A 20,607-nucleotide genomic window follows, 5' to 3' on the forward strand; every position below is an offset into this window, starting at 1 on the left:
CTCCGTAAATTTTCTCAAAAATTGCATTGTCGATTTTATTTATTCAAGTCACCAAGTCATCCTGTAGTGTAAACAGGGGAATATATTCGATTTTTTCCCGCGAAAAGAGATTTGCGTGAAGGAAAAACTGTGACGCAGTTTCACGCAAATGGATAGGATGAAACTTTGTTTTGATAAAACGAAGTTTTCAGAGCAGCCAGCTGCTCTAATGATAAGAAACGGAAAAAAGGGAGACATAGAGGGTCGTCGGACGGAGGATTTACGTTGCTCGCCGCTACTTAAATTCATCATCAAAGAATCTAACGGGGGTTTCAAGGGGTTGTTTTGCAGTAGGTACTTTTTATCGTTTTAATTTTATCCGTTCTTCAACCTTACAACCTTTTCTCTCGTTTCCGAAGAAGCTATTATTAACCCTCGTCGCTCAGCCAAGTATATTGTAAGACACATCGTGCAATCAATATTGCTTAATTTTACGTGTTTCGTATCTGTATAACATGCTTTTGTTTAGTATAAGGGCAAGCTTGAGAAACAAATTTTCGCTCGCGATTATTAATGCAAATATATTAAGTACATATTTTATGTTAATTCAAACCTCTTTACCGATATACCGTGCAAAATTGGACTTAAAATTTCATTTCGCTGTAAATCGCAATTCCCCGATTCACGCTTTAATTAATGCCTTGATTCATTTCCTTGCAATAAATTGCTTGTGCAATTGTCGCTAATTACAAGCGCTTGATTTTGAGCGCGAAATCGCGCGCTGTAATGCAAAATCAAATTCAATGTAATTATGAGAGAGATTCAGTTCAGTGTTAGATATATATATATGCATGTATATATCTTCTATAATATATATATATATATATATATATATATATCTTCCTTGGTCGAACTTAAGTTATCTTCATCTTCGTTATCTCCGGGCATGGATTAACCTGCGAGATCTCATAAATTTCTCATCGACAGTAGATTTCGCGACATCGATTTTCCTCCCGACATTCCTGAAGACTCTGTATATTCCTAAAAACTCGATCAGAACGATTTAATTAAAAAAAAAAATGTACCGAAACAGTCTTATTAATTTTCAGCCTAATTTAGTAAATCTCGATTTTCCTCCTGACATTCCTGAATATTCTATTAGTCCAATAAAATTAGACTTGAAAAGGGCAAAATTTCATAAAAATTAGGAGCAAGCTGAATTTTTGTGAAGACCTTTATTTCGATGTTCTAATGAAATCCTGAAAAGTGCCCTTAATTTCAGCCAGAGCGTTTTTTATGGTGGGTAAAAGAGGGTAAATTTTAGTTTTTTGCCATTATCTTGAAAACTATCAATTTTTCAAGAAAAATAGTTATTATCAAAATTGTAGCTCATAAAATTCCCTACAAAAAGGTTATTAGACTTTTTTTCGTGGAATTAACCGTTTCGAAGATATAGAGCGAATTAAATCTGAAAGAAAATGTACACATTACTATAGTATTATATGTGACTATATATATCTAGTTGTACGAAAAAAAGTATATTTTGTAGAGAATTTTATGAGCTACAATTTTGATAATAACTATTTTTCTCGAAATTGATAGTTTTCGAGATAATGGCAAAAAATTAAAATTTATCGTCTTTTACCTCCCATAAAAGAAAACGCCCTGACTGAAATTAAGGGTACTTTTTAGGATTTTATTAGAACATCAAAATAAAAGTCTCCACAAAAATTCAGCTTGCTCCTAATTTGTAAGAAATCAAAGTCCTAATTTGTAAGAAATCAAATAACTATTTTTCTCGAAATTGATAGTTTTCGAGATAATGGCAAAATAACTAAAATTTATTGCCTTTTACCTCCCATAAAAGAAAACGCCCTGACTGAAATTAAGGGTACTTTTTAGGATTTCATTAGAACATCGAAATAAAAGTCTTCACAAAAATTCAGCTTGCTCCTAATTTGTAAGTAATCAAAGTCTAATTTTATTGGACTAATAAACCTAGAGACTTAATCAGAACGATTTAATTACAAACAATGTACCAAGAAACAGTCTTATTAATTAATTTTCAGCCCAATTTAGTAAATCTCAATTTATTAATTGCGACTATTAAGACTGTTGGCGTTTCCTTCTCCTGTCATTAGAAGAAGAATCTGATCTAACATTCCGTTCTGTCTACCACCGAGAAAAGAGGAGGAGAAAAAATTCGGAATACCCTCAAGCGTAATCGGTTTCCATCAATTATTGTCTACCGTGACTTTCTTCGCTTGTCTGCCTTCGGTAAAAAAAGAAGGAAAAAGGAAAAAATCCCGCTTGCCTTAAACGCAGGGCAACTCTCCCTCTGACGGTACTCCTGATTTTTTTTGCGCTTTTTCCCGCCGACGTCGAGTATCGCCATTAATCGCCTCTTATATTGCACATTTATCGTAGTCGTATAGCGTTTTATTTTGCAATACGCGTTTTCAATGGACCTGCACCGACGCTTTTATTGTTATATTTATAGGAGTCGTAAAGATCGATCTGTGTGTATAAAAAAAATCTTTACGATACATATAATTTTGTGTATAGAGCAAAAATTCGCACGACGCATTTTCCTCTTGATCATTAAAAACTCGAGCTCGATTAATTGATTATGTCCCGTGACGCGCGAATTAATTTTATGCGGGAAAGCTAATACGATGGGCGATCGAAAGATATTAGCATCCAAGGTGGCTTCGCAGTTTTCTTGCAGCTTCGATCTTTCTTAAGAGAAGATTTTGGAGATCACTCGTTAAAGCAGGCTTATTAAGTCTTCCCGGAATTTTCATTAGCATTTAACGAGAAGTCGATTTAATTGGTTCGTATAAGTATCGCATAAACAGAATATTAGATATCAGGTAAGGTTCGCAAAAACGAGGGATTCATATCTCTGCTATTGAAGGACGACAGAAGTCTGCGAAATGTTTCGCGATTGATGAAACCTCACATAAAGAACGATAGCAAAAAAATATAAAATATCGTCGGTAAAATAAAAAACGGGGACAGGGTTTTGATGTGAATATTAACCTTTCTATCAAAATGATGTAACTTTAATAGCCATTTACATAAAAAAGATTGAGAAATTTTATATACATTGTGGAGATTCAATATATCTACTTTTAAACTTTTTTTTAGTTGTAGTTTTCCTTATTTTTTATTCCTTATTAAAGAGCCTTAACTATGATATTTTTACGATAATATATTAATTTTTTATGCAAATTTTTAATTACATTTAAAATACAATTAAAAACATATGTATATCAAATAGAGAACTTGTAACAGTTTATTTCTTCTGCAACGTAAATATCTTTTTTTCTCACGATAAATCGAACGATTCGAGATGGAATATCGTTCTGGCACGAAAGTGTGTTACGAAAAATATGGTATCGAGTGGCAAAGAGGTGCACTTTTATCGAAGATCTGGCGATCTCTTGCCTTTATTTTTGCGGATTCTCGGAATTGACCTATAGGATAATAAAGAAAAAATTATATGTAACCGTCGCTCTCGTCTCGTTTTATATCCGGATTTTGCTTGTTTCTCACAATTCCTTTCTCGAAGTTGCTTGCGGGCAACCCGTTTTCTGCGCGCTACGTTCTTTCTGAAATTGAAAAGAGGAACGCTAGCTTCACTCCAGCACCACTCGCTATCTCTTTCCGTTCTATTTGTAAACCAACCCGTTGGATATAAAAGTAACGTAAGTGCGGAATAGTTCAAGGCGCTTTCTATCTACGATTTCTCAGAAAATGTAGGAACGTTACACTGTAAAAAAAATATGTAACATTATACATAAAAAGTATTTAAAATGACATAAATAATAAATGTAAAAGTACACGATAAATAATGAAAAGCTTTATACATTTTTATAATTTATTGAGTGATTTTACACATATTTTTTATGTAATTTTATAAATTTTTATGTAATTATTACATATTTTATGTAATATATTACACTGTAAAATATATGTATTTTTTATGTAATTATTGCATATTTTATGTAATATATTACATATTTTATGTAATATATTACACTATAAAAAATATGTAACATATTACATAAAAATATGTAATGTATTACATATTATGTAATATATTACATGTTTTTTACAGTGTATATTACATGCAAACAATCTTATATAAATAATAATAATAATAATAGTAATTTCCCATTAAACATCAAAGTGACATTATTTGATGTCAAAATGACGTCAGTTTGCTACCTGGGAAATTATTATTATTAGCATTTATATAAAATGGTTTGCATCTGATATAACGTTCCCACATTTTCCGAGAAATGTACGGAGATAAAAATCGTAGATAGAAGGCTTGAACTATTTTGACGTCAAATAATATAATTTTTACGTTTAATGACGTCAGTTATCACCTGCATAAACAATAAAATTAGGTATAATACAAAAAACAATTTATAAATAAATATTATTACACTATTAATAATGCGCGAAGGTTTTCTCGATATACAACTCCATTAGAGAGATTTGTTGAAATTGACATTTTGGAGAACGTCGAGGGTGAAAATAGATCTCGTCGTTTCTCTTCGAATTTCAATAATTAGTTACTTGATGTGACCCAAAATAAAGCCGGAAGATTCCGATAGGGCGGAGATAAGGCGATGTGTTTTTTTTCCTTTGGCAACATCAGAATCAAGGCTACAGAATGATATCCATTGTTTTTTGAGAGTAGATATATTCCATCCCGGGTATTGTTTTCAAAGAATGAGGCCGCACGGATCCAATAGGTTAGATTTCTCATCATCGTTGTCACACACACGTTACATTACATGAAACTATCGTTGGATTTGTTATTATAGGAGAACAGAGTCCTAGAAGAGATCTTTATTTGTTGGGAATAATTTGAAACGCGTTCGCGGAAACTTTTATATAATGACGGAGATTCGAGAGAAAGCAATCTTACGGTAATACTCTTTCGAAGCTCTTTTATATTTTGCAAACAATACACTATATGTATTTTTGCAAACTTTTTCTCTCTTGTTTTCTCTTAATTTTTTTACTCTTTTTTTATAATCTGCAGTTGCGATCTTCTTTAAACTACACAGCGACTGTTATTTAGCAAATTATTATCACAAAAGGGCAAATGAGTCTGGCATAAATCATATTATGCTGCGCGCTTCGTCTCATGCTTGAAATAACAATTTTAATATCGTACTATATCAATGGACAACACAGAGTAATTTCATTTTATTCACGGAAATTCTGAAACTGCACAGCTTTGAAAAGAATTTATAAATTAATTAATTCTCTTTTAATGTGACTTTTTATTGAAATAATTGTCATTCAATTTACAGTAATATGAGAAATCGACATCTGTCATCTCTTATTCGGCTTTTATTTATAATAAAAAATATTACTATAGAGATATAGAGAAAGTATGCAGATATAAAAACGCTAAAAGTGTAATTGAGATACAATCGAGACACAATTTCATCTTTAGAAAATGGATCAAAAATCTTTCAGTTTTATTTTAGACGTCATGTTGAGTAATTAAATATTGGAGCTCGAAGTGAAGCGACGCGATACTACTTTCACTCTACAAACATGATCGAAAATGTTATTTTGAATAAAACTCTAGGAGCTTATATGTTGAGAATATTTATACATAAATGTAAAATGTGATTTTATACAAATTAAAAATAACAATCATTATTTCTTATTAAGAATAAGATACAGACTTTTAAAAAAATAATTTAGACTTTAACAAATGTGTAGTCAAATTTATTAATACGCTCAGATTTTAAGCGATAATATAACAGAAAAACCAAGTAATAAAAACAATTATATATCAATATTAATATTATAAAATATAATAATTAAATATACAATTTATAATAAATTTTCAAATAAATTGGCTGGTCACGAATCATTAAATATTATTAAAAATTAAACATATTTAATTTCTTTCGATATTTTATAATTTTACAATTTTACAGTCTCAATTATTGTGTCATTCGAATTAATTAATTAATTAATTTCAATTTTTTAAATATTATTATATGAATTAAATATTATATACGTATATAATATTAAAAAAATTAAATTATGATGGATAGGCTCTAATGGATTAATCCAATGGATTGAAAGGCAAATTCAAACAAATTAATTAGGCCATCGCATATTAATTTCTTCATTCGCGTTTGATTGATTCGCGATCATGTTTGTTTGAAAATTGCATCCTCTCTGCCCGTATAATACTTATTATATGAAAGTTGCCGGTCAGCTGCCCGTTTCCCAAGAGATGCGGCAATGTTTGTACTTTACCACAAGACACACCCATCGTGTCTGTGACCGGAGCACGCTGTGGCGGCAAACTTTGTGATAACCCTGGAATATACGCCGCACCCCATTAGACTTCGATATTTGTTATATGTCTACACTTGCTTGTCAAGTTAGTCGCGCGAGTTTAAATTTTCCTCCGGTTCATTCTCATAAATTCTTGCATTAAAGCTCAAAGCGCTGCATTTCACTGGATAAAGGAAATTATTGCACTGTATGCACAATGAGGGTCGGCGCTTCGATAACACGGCTTTAATTAATTCGTATGACGCACAATAATTGAGATTATAAAAATGTAAAATTATAAAATGTCGAAAGAAATTAAAAATGTTATTATTAATTTTAAATAATATTAAATATATTAAATAATTCAAGAAAATTAAATTTTTTAATAAAATAAAGAGATGCATTTCTTCTTAGGAAGCATTCGAAAAAAATATATATTAATGTATAGAAAAATAATTGAAAAATATATAATATTTTTTTGTAGTGTCGTCTAATTAGATTGGACTTAAAGCAATAATCTCCTTATCGTTTCTTCTTTAATGTCCAGCTTAGCGGATCTTGCCATTGAGAATGAAAGAGAATAGATAATAGCGTTGTACTAGGAAGTCACATAATTCTTCTCTTAAGCTCCATTGTTCAACGAGTCCGATGACTATATGTCCTTCCCGTGAAATAAAAGAGTATTTCTTGCAGTTTCGTGAAAAGAAACCGAGCTCTCTTGATTAAGGAACAAAGCAATGTAATGTTGATTTTACGATACTTTATTGCGTGTAACTCTCCATTACACTACCTCCAATAAAATAAGACTTGCAGTCGATCTTTTAGCTCTGGCGATCATGGACACACATTCTTTACTTTATAGTGTCCTTCGTGATAAGCCAGAAGTGGAAAACGCCTGAGGTAAAGTGGTAATTTTTCAAGATTCTCTTCGTGGTGAAGTATTGAGAAACTGTCAGTATAAATGTGGAATAATACTCATCAAAGGAGAAAGAAAATCTGAGTATAATGTAGGTCAACAAATTTTCCTGCACAAAAATGTCAGAATTTTTTTCTGCTAATAGTGTCGCTACTTTTTGCGTTATTATACGTGTGATTTCTATTCTAAAAGATAAGGTGAATAAATGACTGTCAGAGATAGAGAGAGATCTGTTCCATAAAATATTTCCGTTCCTTTTTATGGTAGATGTTATGAACCAAAGGCACGCAAGAATATGTCAGTAATCTTTAGATTACTCGCCTATCATTCTTTAAGATCTAAATCTTATGGAAAAGAATCTGCATCTTCAACGTTGTTGAAGAAAATTTATTTTATTTCTTATTTTTTATATGAAAAATTACATAAAATGGAACAATATCTTCAAAAAGCATCTATCTAGAAGCTCTTTGTTCTATATAGGATTTCTACATTTCTAACAATAAGTTTTATGCACGTTCCGCGGCTGGAATCTACCTGGAAGCATCCCAATTTGCAGTTTTCTCTGCGCTTGAGCTGCATATAATAATGGAATGAGAATATCGAGAGACAACAGGATTTACTTATAAATATGTTATCTTCTGAAATAATAATAATAATATTAAAATAGACGCCGATCGAATTTTGCAATACATATTACATTTTACAAACATTTTAATAATAAAAGATTTTTAATTAGATATATATATATATATATATATATATATAAATATATATATAAAATTTGAATATTATATATACATTTAATAAGATAAAAATATAATTAGGTAAATGTATAAAAATATATATAAATATGTATATATATTTTTATTTTATTAAAATAAACTTAATTATTTTATGAAATAAAATAAAAGCAAATAAATATATAATAATACGTATACGTGTATTTACCTTATTAAATAATATTATTATTAAAAAAATCTTTCCTCAATGGTAAAAGTCGACCAAACTGGGAATCATTTATTATAAATAATTAGTTAAACTACAACGTTTCGGCTGTCATTGCAGCTCTTTTCAAGTAGATCAAACGTAAATACATAATAAATTAGTACAGTAAATCAAGAAGCACTAGAGTGACTAAGATTCTTGCTAGCTGTTAACATCTATTTATTCCATGCTTACTACCGTCAATTCTACATTGTTCATTAAAACAATTGTAAATATTGTGGGTGGTATGCAGTGAACTTGATTTACTGTACTAATTTATTATGCATTTACGTTTGATCGACTTGAAAAGGGCTGCAATGACAGCCAAAACGTTGTAGTTCAACTAATTATTTATAATAAATGATTGCCAGTTTGTCGACTTTTACCATTGAGGAAAGATTTTTATTAATTGTTACTGACGAACTTTAAGGATTATTATTTGTATTATTATTAAATGATAATATTAATTAAATAATTTTATTAAATAACATTATTAAATTATATTATTATAACATTATTAAATTATATATATATATATATTAAAAATTTTTAAGAAAAATGTAGCGGAAAAGACTGCTACCACTTTATGCGGAGAAATATAGTATGATTGCTTATTTTATCGATCATTGATAGACAAGGAAGACAATTTGGCTTTGAAGCACTACAAGTATGTGTACTTGAAAGCCGACCTCGCTTTCTTTTCCTCTTGCTTTATTATCTATTATCTAATCTACTTATATACTAATCGATTTTACATAATGAAATTGAGCTAGTTTTAGCACGTAATAAATTTATCTAGCAGATTATTTTCAATCAAACATTCGAGTAGGCGCAATCAAAATTATATCATAATCGCAGCCTAGAAATAACACGGGACAAGAATAAAAGTATAATAATATTACGCTCATATATGTAAAAAAGCCAAAAGATAATTATAATTAATACGCATGTTGATCTCTCAAGTTTTTTATCACTCGCGTAACTATATTATTTCAAGGTCGTAATTTTTCTTTTTCTTTAAAGAAGACAACAAGTAACAAAAAACACGCCGCTACTTTGCGGCTCCATTAAATCTCGCGCTTCGCTTAAGCGTCGCGATTATCTCGTCTTCCGTTGTCACCTTCGCCCGATGGGAGAATAAAGCGTGAAATCCTGCGAGAAGATGAGAGAGAGGAGAATCTCCCAGATGTAATTACTCCCCCGCCCTTTCGTGTCATCGGTACAACTTTCTCACCCCTCATCCACTGTCTATCCGAGCTTTTAGCGGTAAACGAGTCTCTCCACTCTGAAATACGAGATACCCCTCGAGATTCGTCCAAGATTTTTTTTTTCCCCGGCAAGTGGCTGCTTATCGCAAAAGTCGAGAAGTCGGACCCGAGCGTTGACTCTTTCCACTGAAATTTATTTAGACATTCGCGGTACGCGAACTCTTAAGGGGATGCTGACCATAATTGTTTTACCGACTTTGAGTTCAAGAACTTTTCTTTTTATTGGCTATACAGATTAAAAAATTCTTCTCCACAATTAAAGTATTGATAATAATAAACGAGAGCGCTGTAATTTCGTATAAAAAAACAAGAAAGATTAAAGAATTAGTTTTTTATCGATCTCTTGCATCAGCTCATAACAATACTTATTTAATACAAAAGTTCTGCAGTTTATTTATGCACAAAGTATGGCGCTCCTAATAGAGATGACATGAAAGAATTTCATGCCATCAGTACTTTCATTGTGGGGAATTTTTCAATCTGTATATTCAATAAAAAGTGAACCTAACCTAACTTAAAGTCGGTAAAACAGAATAACGGCAGCATCCCCTTAAGGGCTCTTTACGACGCCGTTTAAGCATTCTTCAGGGATATGTATAGATCGTACGAAATGTCTTCCTCTCGCGTGCCATCGCGTTAATAAATTTATACCCCACGTATGATTATATATTAGTTGTCTTTATTATTCAGGCAGATGCAGCCGCGGTCGATACGTCCGTTTCTTTCATTATTAACGTGTTTGAAAAATATATTTCCGCGTAATTTTCAGGATGATTTCCAGGAGAATGACGAGAGAGTTTATGGGATAGAAACGATGATGAATAGCGCCCTTTAATCGCGCGTTATTCGGGTCTAATAAGCGTGCGGTAATGCGTGATTTATGTCACGCGGAGCTTAAGCGGATTTCGAAGTCGCTTTATCGGGAAAACACGGTTTCGGGAGATTTAACGCATCCGCGTTGAACTAGAATGCGATGTAACTGCATATGCAATCGGCGAAAGTGCAAACGAATGTCACAGTTCACTCCTCAATGGAACCGCGAACTGGAGAGGTATATTTGACAGATATACATATACAGGGTGTAACTAAACTTCTTTTACAATAACAGATTCTCCGGCTAATTTGGAGACGAATTTTCCCGGTGAACAAAAAAATCACTAAAATAATGTATTGAATTCTTGTATTGTAAATCATTTATTTGAAATTAAAAATATTTATTTGATATTAGAAAATTCTTTTAAAAATTATTTTCAAGATCCTTTCCAATAACAGATTTTTCGGCTAAATTGGAGATGAGTTTTTTCAATGAACAAAAAAATCACTGAAAAAAATGTATCTGAATTTATTTGAATTCGAATAAATATTTATTTCAATATTGCCTTGTAAATCATTTATATTTGAAATTAATAATATTGATTTAATATGAAAAAATATTTGTGATATAAGAAAATTTTTTTCAAGACAGATAAATATTTATTTGTTTCAAATAAATAATTTATAAGACAGTATTAAAATAAATATTTATTAATTTAATAGTTTTTCTCAATGTATGAATAATTTTCGAATTAATAAATAAATAATTTAAAAAGAAAAACGAACTAAACTTCCTGGAGGTAAAATAATTAACATAGTTAATTTTAGATAAAAAATTTACTTTAATAGAATTTTAATTTAAGACTTACAAAGAATAAATATATAAAATATAAAAAATTGCGGGAACTTTTGCAAAAAATGACTTGACATTTTCGCTGAGAAAAAATCATCTCCAAATTGGCCAGGAATATTCGTCATTGGAAATAAAATACAAAAGTTTAATCACACCCTGTATCTATATATGTGTATATAACTCATGGATTTTTGAATAATACATGAGAGAGAGAGAAGCATATTTTTTCAGCATCAGTAACTCTTTCTTTTTTACATTTCGAGCGAGATGCATGAATCGCTGTTTCTCATTTTTGTGTCTCGCGAAAACGCAACGCGACATTTTTCACAGTAAATTCGCCTGTCTAGGTAATAGATGCGTCTGCTTCTCTGAGAATATCTGTCATTGCATTATCTTCAGCTTTGCGGAATCGAAATTTTTCTTTCGGCGAGACAGCTGAATTGCGTTAAAGTAAAATTATTCTTTCTTTCTCAAGTATTTGATTAAGATCAAACTTCGCGCGTTTTGAAAAATGAATTTATAATGCGACTTTAATTATATAGCGTCATTTATATTTAATTAACAATTTTTATTCAACGTTCGTTTTATCGGATTATAGATTGTTACGGCAAAGAGTATCTCATTGTGGAGGGAAGCGATCGACCAAGACGACATGGGCATGTTACACCGAGCAAACGTCACGACCTTAATGGAAGCGGTAAGTATCTATCTTTTGCGTGTCTATATATGTATAATATATGAGGAGGTTAACGATAAAAGCGCGCGATATGTAAAAACTTAATTAAAATATAAAAATTTAATTAAAAAATTCCAATTACCGCTACATAATGTATTGGCATTTAATTCTGACGGCTGGCGGATGGTTAACGAGACCCGTGAAATTTCTCCATATACTTTCGCTTAACAGATAACGTGACAAAGATCGAGGTGGAGCTCAGGGAGGCACCGGACGCTGTCGTCGTCGGATCCATGTCATCGGAATTGGAAGCTGCCATCGAACTCAATTCAACCTTTCCCGACGGTGAGAGAGTTTAATATTATCCCTTTCGTATAACACAAGACAGAAGAAGAGACTGGCAACCCTTGTTTATTTCTGACCTTATCGTGTTTCATGATGTTCTCCATCCAATCTTGTTAAGCAAGAGATACCGAGGCGTTTTTGCCTTCAACTCTTCTTTCTTAAAAAACGTAATGAAAATTAACTGCAGAGACCTGGTTTATAAAGTTCCACATTTTTTATTTTTGTTCTTTTTCATTTCTTTTTACTTGCAATTGAAAAATTTGTGTTCAAATTAACAGATATCATATGTCCCAAACGATCCACAGAAATTTTTGTGTTAATCTAACACGATATGGATATGTTAAATGGAGATACAAATACTGTGTTAATGTTTTACACAAAATAAATTTTGTGTAAAATTGACATAGTTTTAATGAAAACTAAAATATGTTAATTTTAGATATTATTATCCTCACTTATATTATAAAATGAAAAAATCGACATTTTATTCTGCAAATTTTAACAGCCAAATCTTGTCACTAATATAAAACAAAACATATTTATTGTGTAAAATTGAAAATAGACGCACATTATATTATTTTTATACATCTTTTTTCAGTTTAATAATTTAACATTTAAATTCAAGTAACACAACAGCAATATGTTAAATTAACACATGAATGTGTTAAATATTTAACGCCAAATTTTTAATGAGGACCGTTTTTAACAAGAAAACAATTTTTCTACTGTGCAACCGAGAGACCTGATTTTATGCTTCATAAATAGAATTATTCCATTTATATGAAATGAGAAAACTAAAATATTTGTTATATACGATCGTTCTTCAAATATAGATGAAGTTTGGATTATCCTTGCGGGCATCACGATTTTCTTGAACAAAAAGTATCCTTGAACAAGGAGAAACACGACTGGGGAGAAAAAAATGACCAAAAGTTTGATGAGTTCTCTGAAACATTGATCGCGCATATACGATGTTTCAATTTTCAAGGTTCCCGCGAGAACAGATTCATTTTTTCGTCTTTTTTCATCGTGAATTTTTGACGCGTCTTTTGATGATTCTCTCCCGCCTTCATATCATCGTGATAAACGAGAAGAAATGACCCGTGGGATAACTGTGTTTACTCTTCCAGTTTTCACTTGACGTGTCGATTCAATTTCACCTTCATCAATCAGCGGAAATGTTATTCAGAATACGGTTGATTTCACATATCCCGTCAAAATCCCGCGAAAACTTTGCGCTTACGCAAATACCAGAGTTTAATGCGGTTCAAAGCGCAAACATATGTGTTATATGTGTGACAAATAATTTATTATTACGAAACGAACACATTTCTCAATTTCTGCTATAAGCATCGAATTGTTAAGTCCATGCAGTTTCATCACATTTATATTAAAGTAATCAACGAATGTATTTATGAGTGGATATTCCAGAGAAAACGTGTTGCTGATGGAAGATCGATTGCACAATCAATCTTTAAGAATGTGAAAAAGTAAAAATGTTTCGTTTTCTCGATATGTTATCGATGCAATCAGAGATGTGCGTTATTTGAAATAGATGCATATATAAAATGCAAAATGCCAATTTTGTATTTTGAATTTAAAATATTATTTTACATTTATACATTTAAACGGCTTTTATTACTCATTTTTTATTTCAAATGCACTTTCTTTACAAACTAAACATTAATTGAGATATCAATAATATATGTATGTATAACAATCAACAAGTTATTAAAGAAGTCATTAAGTAAATATCTGTAAACAATAATTAATCAATAATATTTTTTTATAATTCTACATGTAAATACATTTATATAATTTTTTATTTATATTAAAAATGTACAAAGTTTATATAGAGTTTATAAAGCTCAAAGAGTGTAAAGAATGTTTATAAAGAAAGATTATAAAGAAAATTTATAAAAAGTTTATAAAAATTTAATAAAGAAATATTCAATATAAATAATAATTGTAAAAAGTAAATAATAAAAAATAAGAATTTAAATATATACATATGTATAAATAATATTTGAAAAAATAATTTTTATTTAAAAAACCCATTTAAAAAATGGCTAACTTTTATTTCCTATTTTAAATGGGTGTCTAAGAAGCATTTTGCATTTTATATATTTAAATGGAAAGCTTGCGTATCCCTGGATGCTATAATATTGAAAAGTAAACAGAGAGAGTATCAGAAAATTTTTGCATAATGTAACATGTAATGTTTTCAAAGTTACCTTAATCAAGTTAAAGAAAATTTATAAAAAGTTTATAAAAATTCAATAAAAAAATACTCAATATAAATAATAATTGTAAGAAGTAAATAATAAAAAATAAAAATTTAAATATACACGTATAAATAATATTTGAAAAAGTAATTTTTATTAAAAAAAAAACATTTTAAGAATAACTAATTTTTATTTCCTATTTAATGGGTTTCTAAGAAGCATTTCGCATTTTATATATTCACATGGAAAGCATGTCCATCCCTGGACGCTATAATATTGTAAAGTGCTGAACAGCAAGAGTATCAAAGCATTTTAACATAATGTAATGTAACATGTAATGTTTTCAAAGTTACCTTAATCAAGTTTCAAATTTTTTATGCAAAGTGTAAGGTGTATGAAGAATCTTGTTCCGCTCGAGAGACGAGAGGAGAGATTTCAAGTAGCGCATAAATTATGTATAGAGAATGTCGCCTTGAGAAAAAAAGCTGTGTATACTCCACGGTTTCCATCAAGAACGAGTATTATTCCAAGCGTTGCATAATGGAATCTGTCATCCTCCCTTGGTTCCGATTCTCTACATGATGTCGCACCCGCGAGCTCTTTCTCGCTTCGAAAGGCTCGATCCCGGATAGGGAGGACGAATATCAATTTATCAGTTCGATCGTTTGCCGTGCTCGAGCGTACTGTGAAATCGTTAGACGGCATTGAAGGGTCGCCAACAAAGCTTCACATATGACCGAGCATCGAATTGTGTGCCGGCGCTCCTGCGCGCGCGATACATATTTCTTGGGTTTATTTTCTCCGATACCTCTATATACAGTCGGTCTCTGGCACGTTCGTGCAGTTGGCTCGTAGATCATGGGACAGCATATGAAAAATTAGGTCACGTTATATCGCGATTATCGGCTTGACTTTAAAGTCGACGTTTTATCGTAAATGTTTGCCTACACTTGCTTTAATACTACTTACTAATATTTTTTTTTTAATGCGAAGAACGCAACGTCCAGATAATCGTCCTTTTAAGCAGAAATATAAAAAAAATATCAGATTAATTTTTTGCTGCATCATTATAAATATAAATATATGTATATACTTTTGTCGTGTTATCATGAATCATTTTTTGGATCAATAAAGTTTATTATTTGATTCAACTTTTATTAAGGTGATTATTTTATGATTAAAATTTATTGAAGGCAATTGTAGGTAGAAATTAGCATTTTTTATGCCACTTCTGTTTACTGATAAAATCAAATTTTTTGATAAAATTTATTATATTGTCGCTATTGTTGATTTTTGTATCACAATAATTTAGATCATTTGCGTAATGATGTACGTCGTTTGCGTAATGATGAGTATTCAAGAAAATTATTCATCTCTAATAAAAATAAAATAAAACATTACAAAAATGTTTCATTTTATTCGAAGAAATACTATTTACAAATTAGGCAACTTAACTAGAATTTTAATATTCTGAATAATATTTTGAAAACTAGACGTTGTAATATTTTTGACACCTTTTCTATCTTAATTAATTCACATTTTTTTTTAAATAAAAAAGGCGGTTTTTATGTCACTTTTTGTAAAGATCTATCAATTATTTTATACTAAAAATTTATCGAAATTCAAATAAATATATATTTTAATACTCTTTTTTACATCATTTATTTGAAACTAAGAATATTGATTTGATATGAAAGAAATATTTACATGATGTAAGAAATCGTTTTCAAAACAGACAAAATATTTGTTTCAATAATTTTTTCCTGTGTAGGTAATGATAAAAAGTAAATTTAATTGAGTTGATAAAATAATTGAATTCTAAAATAAATTATAAAGAATTTTAATTTGATAAATAAATTAATTTAATAAATAACTGATTTAAAAATTAATTCTAAAATAAATTAAATATCATTAATTTGATAAATAGTTGATTTGATAAATAACCGATTTGAAAAAGTAATTCTAAAATGAGTTAAAAATAATTTTAATTAAAATTATTGTAAATTGCGAGTTAATGAAATAATTAAATTCTAAAATAAATTAAAAATAATTTTAATTTGATAAATAAATTGATTTAAAAAATAAACCTAAAACACGTTTATTTGAAACTTCATTAAGATGTTAATATTAATTTGACGTGAAAACATATTTACATGTTGTAAGAAATCTCGATTATGTCAAAGGATTATTGAAATAAATATTTATTCGATGTCAATAATTCTTTCCAGCGTAGATAATGACAAAAAGTGACATTTAATCGGGATATTGCACGTACATATGCACAGGAACAGGTGCGGTAGTGGTGCGTGCCGAGGAGGCCCTAATTGTCATCCTCGTCCTGGTTCTGTGGGTGGCTGCGATCGCTCTATTCTTTAATCGATGGGGCAAAATCCGCATGCTCGAGCCGTATCAGCCGAAATTTCAGCAACAGCACAGACAAAGCTGCAGCATCGTCGACCCAAATCCTCTTCAGGTAAGTGCGCTTTTGCGTGCTCGCTGATCTGTCTCTCCCTCTTATTCCGCATGAATGGTCAGTATGCGGAATGTCTGTATATACACAAACAGTCGGTCGAAGTGCGCGTTGCATTGTCAGATTAGCATAATATGACCTGAGATATATACAGATATACAGAGCCTCTGCTAGTGTATCAGACATGGACATGTTTGTAGCTAGATATCAGGATGATATTAATGGATGAGCACGCGAGAATGAAGTTGTTTTCATTTAAATGCGCGTCTGGCAATTTGAATTATATTTAAGTTACTTTTAAGTTACCTTTTTTTAATAATTAAGTTACTTTTAAGTTACCTTTTTTAATAATTAAGTTACTTAAGGGAATCCTAAACGTCCTTGAGAAGTCTGTTGATTTTTCCTGTTTTATCAACAAAATGTGAGATTAGATAAACCATAAATCTACTTATTGACTATTCGGATTATTATTTGCCTGAAATTAGAGCGCTTCGCCCTTTGTTAACATTAATACTTTAGAAGTTGTAGAAATTTATTGACCAGACTAGCAAGTAAATTATTTATTCAGCTTTACGACGTTTGGACCATGTGGTCCTTATCAAGTGAAATAGTGTTTCAACAGTGTTTTGAAGCTGAATAAATAATTTACTTGCTAGTCTGGTCGATTAATTTCTACAACCTCTATTTAAATACTAGTGACTGTTATTAATAATTTTGGGAATTTATTAATACTTTAATTTGTACAGGAAAAAGACAATTCTAAGCATTCATAATTCTATAATCAAAATATATGAGACTTATACAGATTGATAAATATTTTTCTTATGTACAAATTAAAGTGTTAATATTAACAAAGGGCGAAGCGCTCTAATTTTAGGTATAAAACGATTTGTATAGCCAATAAATAAATTTATTTTACCTCATTTTGTCTATAAAACAGGAAAAAACAACAACTTCTTAAGGACATTTAGGATCCCCTTAATAGGCTGCTTCGATAAATATCGCGATATTAATTAATAAAGTAGAATTTACTTTAGCAAGAAGGTTTCTATACAGTCCTCTCTTGAATACTCATATCAACTGCCACTTCACGCGTTCAATATACATATTATATACCTTTTATATACAGTTTTATTATGAATTATTAAATTTAATTAATTTAATCGAGTGTGTGTTTATAAAACTTTTATACGACACGGCAAATCACGCGACGCATTTTGCGAAGTAAATTTTGCAATTAGTATGATGGAGATTAAAGTTACCGATGTATAGGTAACCAGCACTCTGATTATTTCCCATTTAATTATCAAAATAGCTACTTGCACATTGCTGGAAGGCAAACCAGGGTTAAACCACTACTGTTAGAGGAGATTCGCAAACTCTGCGAGAGACCAACATGGAATAGCAAATCTATCCGGTATCTATCCGAAACAGTTACATATACCGAGTGCTCCGAAATAATGTATCGATATAATTTGACAGTAGATATAACGCGGATATACCGAGTCGTTTGACAGGATTAATTTTTTTAGAGGATGAGAAGTCTCGCGCTAGCGATCTTTCGTCCAATTTGTTAAGAATAGAACACATTCTCTCTCCAGGTGAGGTTTACAACCTAATATGCATATACGATGTTCTCTGTATATCGGCATAAGCAAGCAATAGCTCGGACGTGACACTACAAACGCCTGGAATAACGCGTTTTCTATGCACCAGGTCACGTAGATGATAAACCTTGGTCGGCTCGATGCAGACGAGCATAAATTCACTCGTATCTTTTTTATGGAACTCTTATGGCGATGCTATGTCAAGCTAGAGATCGTGCAATCTTTATAAAATCCGGGATTGTCGCGAAACGGTGCGTGCAAATTTTTTGCGCCATAAGAGGAGACAAGCCAATTTTATTATTAAATTAAAATTATGTTCACGTCACAGAAATTCAAGAATTAAAATTATACATAATGAAAATTCGGGAATGAAAATTATGTACATAATAGAAATTCGGGGAAATTAAAATTATGTACATAATAGAAATTCGGCGAATTAAAATTATATACACTTGCAGACTAAAAGATTGTCCGCTGAAATGTGAATTTCGGCAATAGAAAATAAAAATATAATATCAATAGCGCTTACGTTGTACGCAGGATTATTAAAAAAATAGAAAGAACGAAATTCGAAACTGATTCTTCTTCGCAAAATGTCAAATGTTTATCTCCAAAAAATATTAGTTTTTCTTTTTAAACGAGCGCTGAGTGAATCACTACGCATTGCAAAGGCATACTTTGTATACGTCAGCAGTGACCCTTTGATGAAATTGGATGCAGATGCAATAATTCAAATTCGGAATCACTAATTCTCGCACGCGCGCCTTTGATCGCGTATTTTGGAAAATTCCCGAATCTTTTTGTAGTATTGTTTTTTTAGCGAACCGAGCCAAACTACATTTCTGTCGATTGATTTATTGGAAGATCGGCAAAATAAGCAAGGATTTAATGTTCCGTGTATTTTCTGTGAAATATTCTTCAATATTGTTCTTTTCCTTCTGATCTTTTCTTGCGATCGCAGATAACACATGTTTCATAACGTCGTTCAATTTCGTTCAAATATCTATTGGTGTTTTATTAATTCCATTTTCCAAGGAATTGAAGATATTAATATAAACTTTGTTTTAAATTTGATCGAGAATAAAGAATCTTTTTATATTATGTAATAATACAAACTTTTTAAATTATTGTAAAAGGAGCAAAAGAAGAACAACTATTTAAATAAAACCTAGTTAAATTCTTATAAAATATATATAATACATTCTTTAAAATTTTATTGTCCAGCATTTTCACTAAAAGAATTTTTAATAATAACAGATATACATCGATAGTTATAAAAACTTCAAAACTTCAAGTGTAAATATTGTATAAACGACGTTTATTTTTGTTGTGGTCAATAAATATTAGAAATTCTCTTAATGGAAATTATTTTGATATCTTTTATATACATTTGCTGAAATAAAGAAATAAATAGTCTTTTGCAATAAACCTAATAATTCGTTACAAAAATAAAAATTTTGTTTACTACATTTTTATTTATTACATTTGAAAGAGCTCTTTACTCGATAAAATTTAAATCGACATTTTTCTTTTCCTTTTTTTTGTATATATGATAAATTTTCATTATGTTAATTTTATTATTTTAATTTTAAGTCAACCGGTTTTTAATATGTAAAATTATTTTAACGATTTATTTGGCTCAAATTTGCCCTTTATTATTGTATTAAATCGATATTTTCCACAGTTTCTTGGAAAATGATAACGAAATTAATGAAATCTCTTATATATTTTATAATTTTGTTGTATAAAGGATAATAACGCGCAATATGGATCAATTTACTATTGAAAGCGCCCTGGGATTACTTGATCTTCGATCAGCTACGTTGCTACTTGATAACAGCATAATTGATATCCGCGTTTGACAGATTATTCATAAGCACGAATCTCCGGATCGGTCCGCTTCGATTTTGCTTGGAAATCTATGGTTTCAAAGCAAACATATACAGTGCATACACAAAGTTGTCTATACTAACATTGCCCATCAGAAATATTATTTCTATAATTTTAAATAGAAAAAAATTTAAACCAGTGAGTTTTACGGTTTCGATTGTCATACGGTGGGCGAAAGTTTCATTGTGCATAAAAAGAGATTTGAGAATCCAATTTAAAAAACAAATTAAAATAACAATTTTTTACAATGGAAT

The 20,607-nt window shown here is 30.3% G+C and overlaps 1 protein-coding gene across 2 annotated transcripts in view; it reads left to right on the forward strand.

Moving 5' to 3' along the window:
* The window catches only part of LOC114946211 (uncharacterized), a 43,366-nt gene that overhangs the window by 9,349 nt on the left and 13,410 nt on the right, over positions 1 to 20,607 (forward strand). The window contains exons 2-4 of one of the 2 annotated variants that reach the window (XM_029322651.2): positions 11,739 to 11,837; positions 12,048 to 12,161; positions 16,672 to 16,859. In XM_029322651.2, the coding sequence (XP_029178484.1) occupies positions 12,110 to 12,161; positions 16,672 to 16,859 (240 nt within the window). In that variant the 5' untranslated portion in view covers positions 11,739 to 11,837; positions 12,048 to 12,109. The remainder of the gene's footprint in view (positions 1 to 11,738; positions 11,838 to 12,047; positions 12,162 to 16,671; positions 16,860 to 20,607) is intronic. The other variant, XM_029322652.2, reaches the window with a different exon arrangement.

This window comes from Nylanderia fulva, unplaced genomic scaffold (assembly GCF_048542155.1).
Source record: "Nylanderia fulva isolate GAGA-0341 unplaced genomic scaffold, ASM4854215v1 Scaffold44, whole genome shotgun sequence".
In the NCBI taxonomy this organism is placed as follows: Eukaryota; Metazoa; Arthropoda; class Insecta; order Hymenoptera; family Formicidae; genus Nylanderia; species Nylanderia fulva.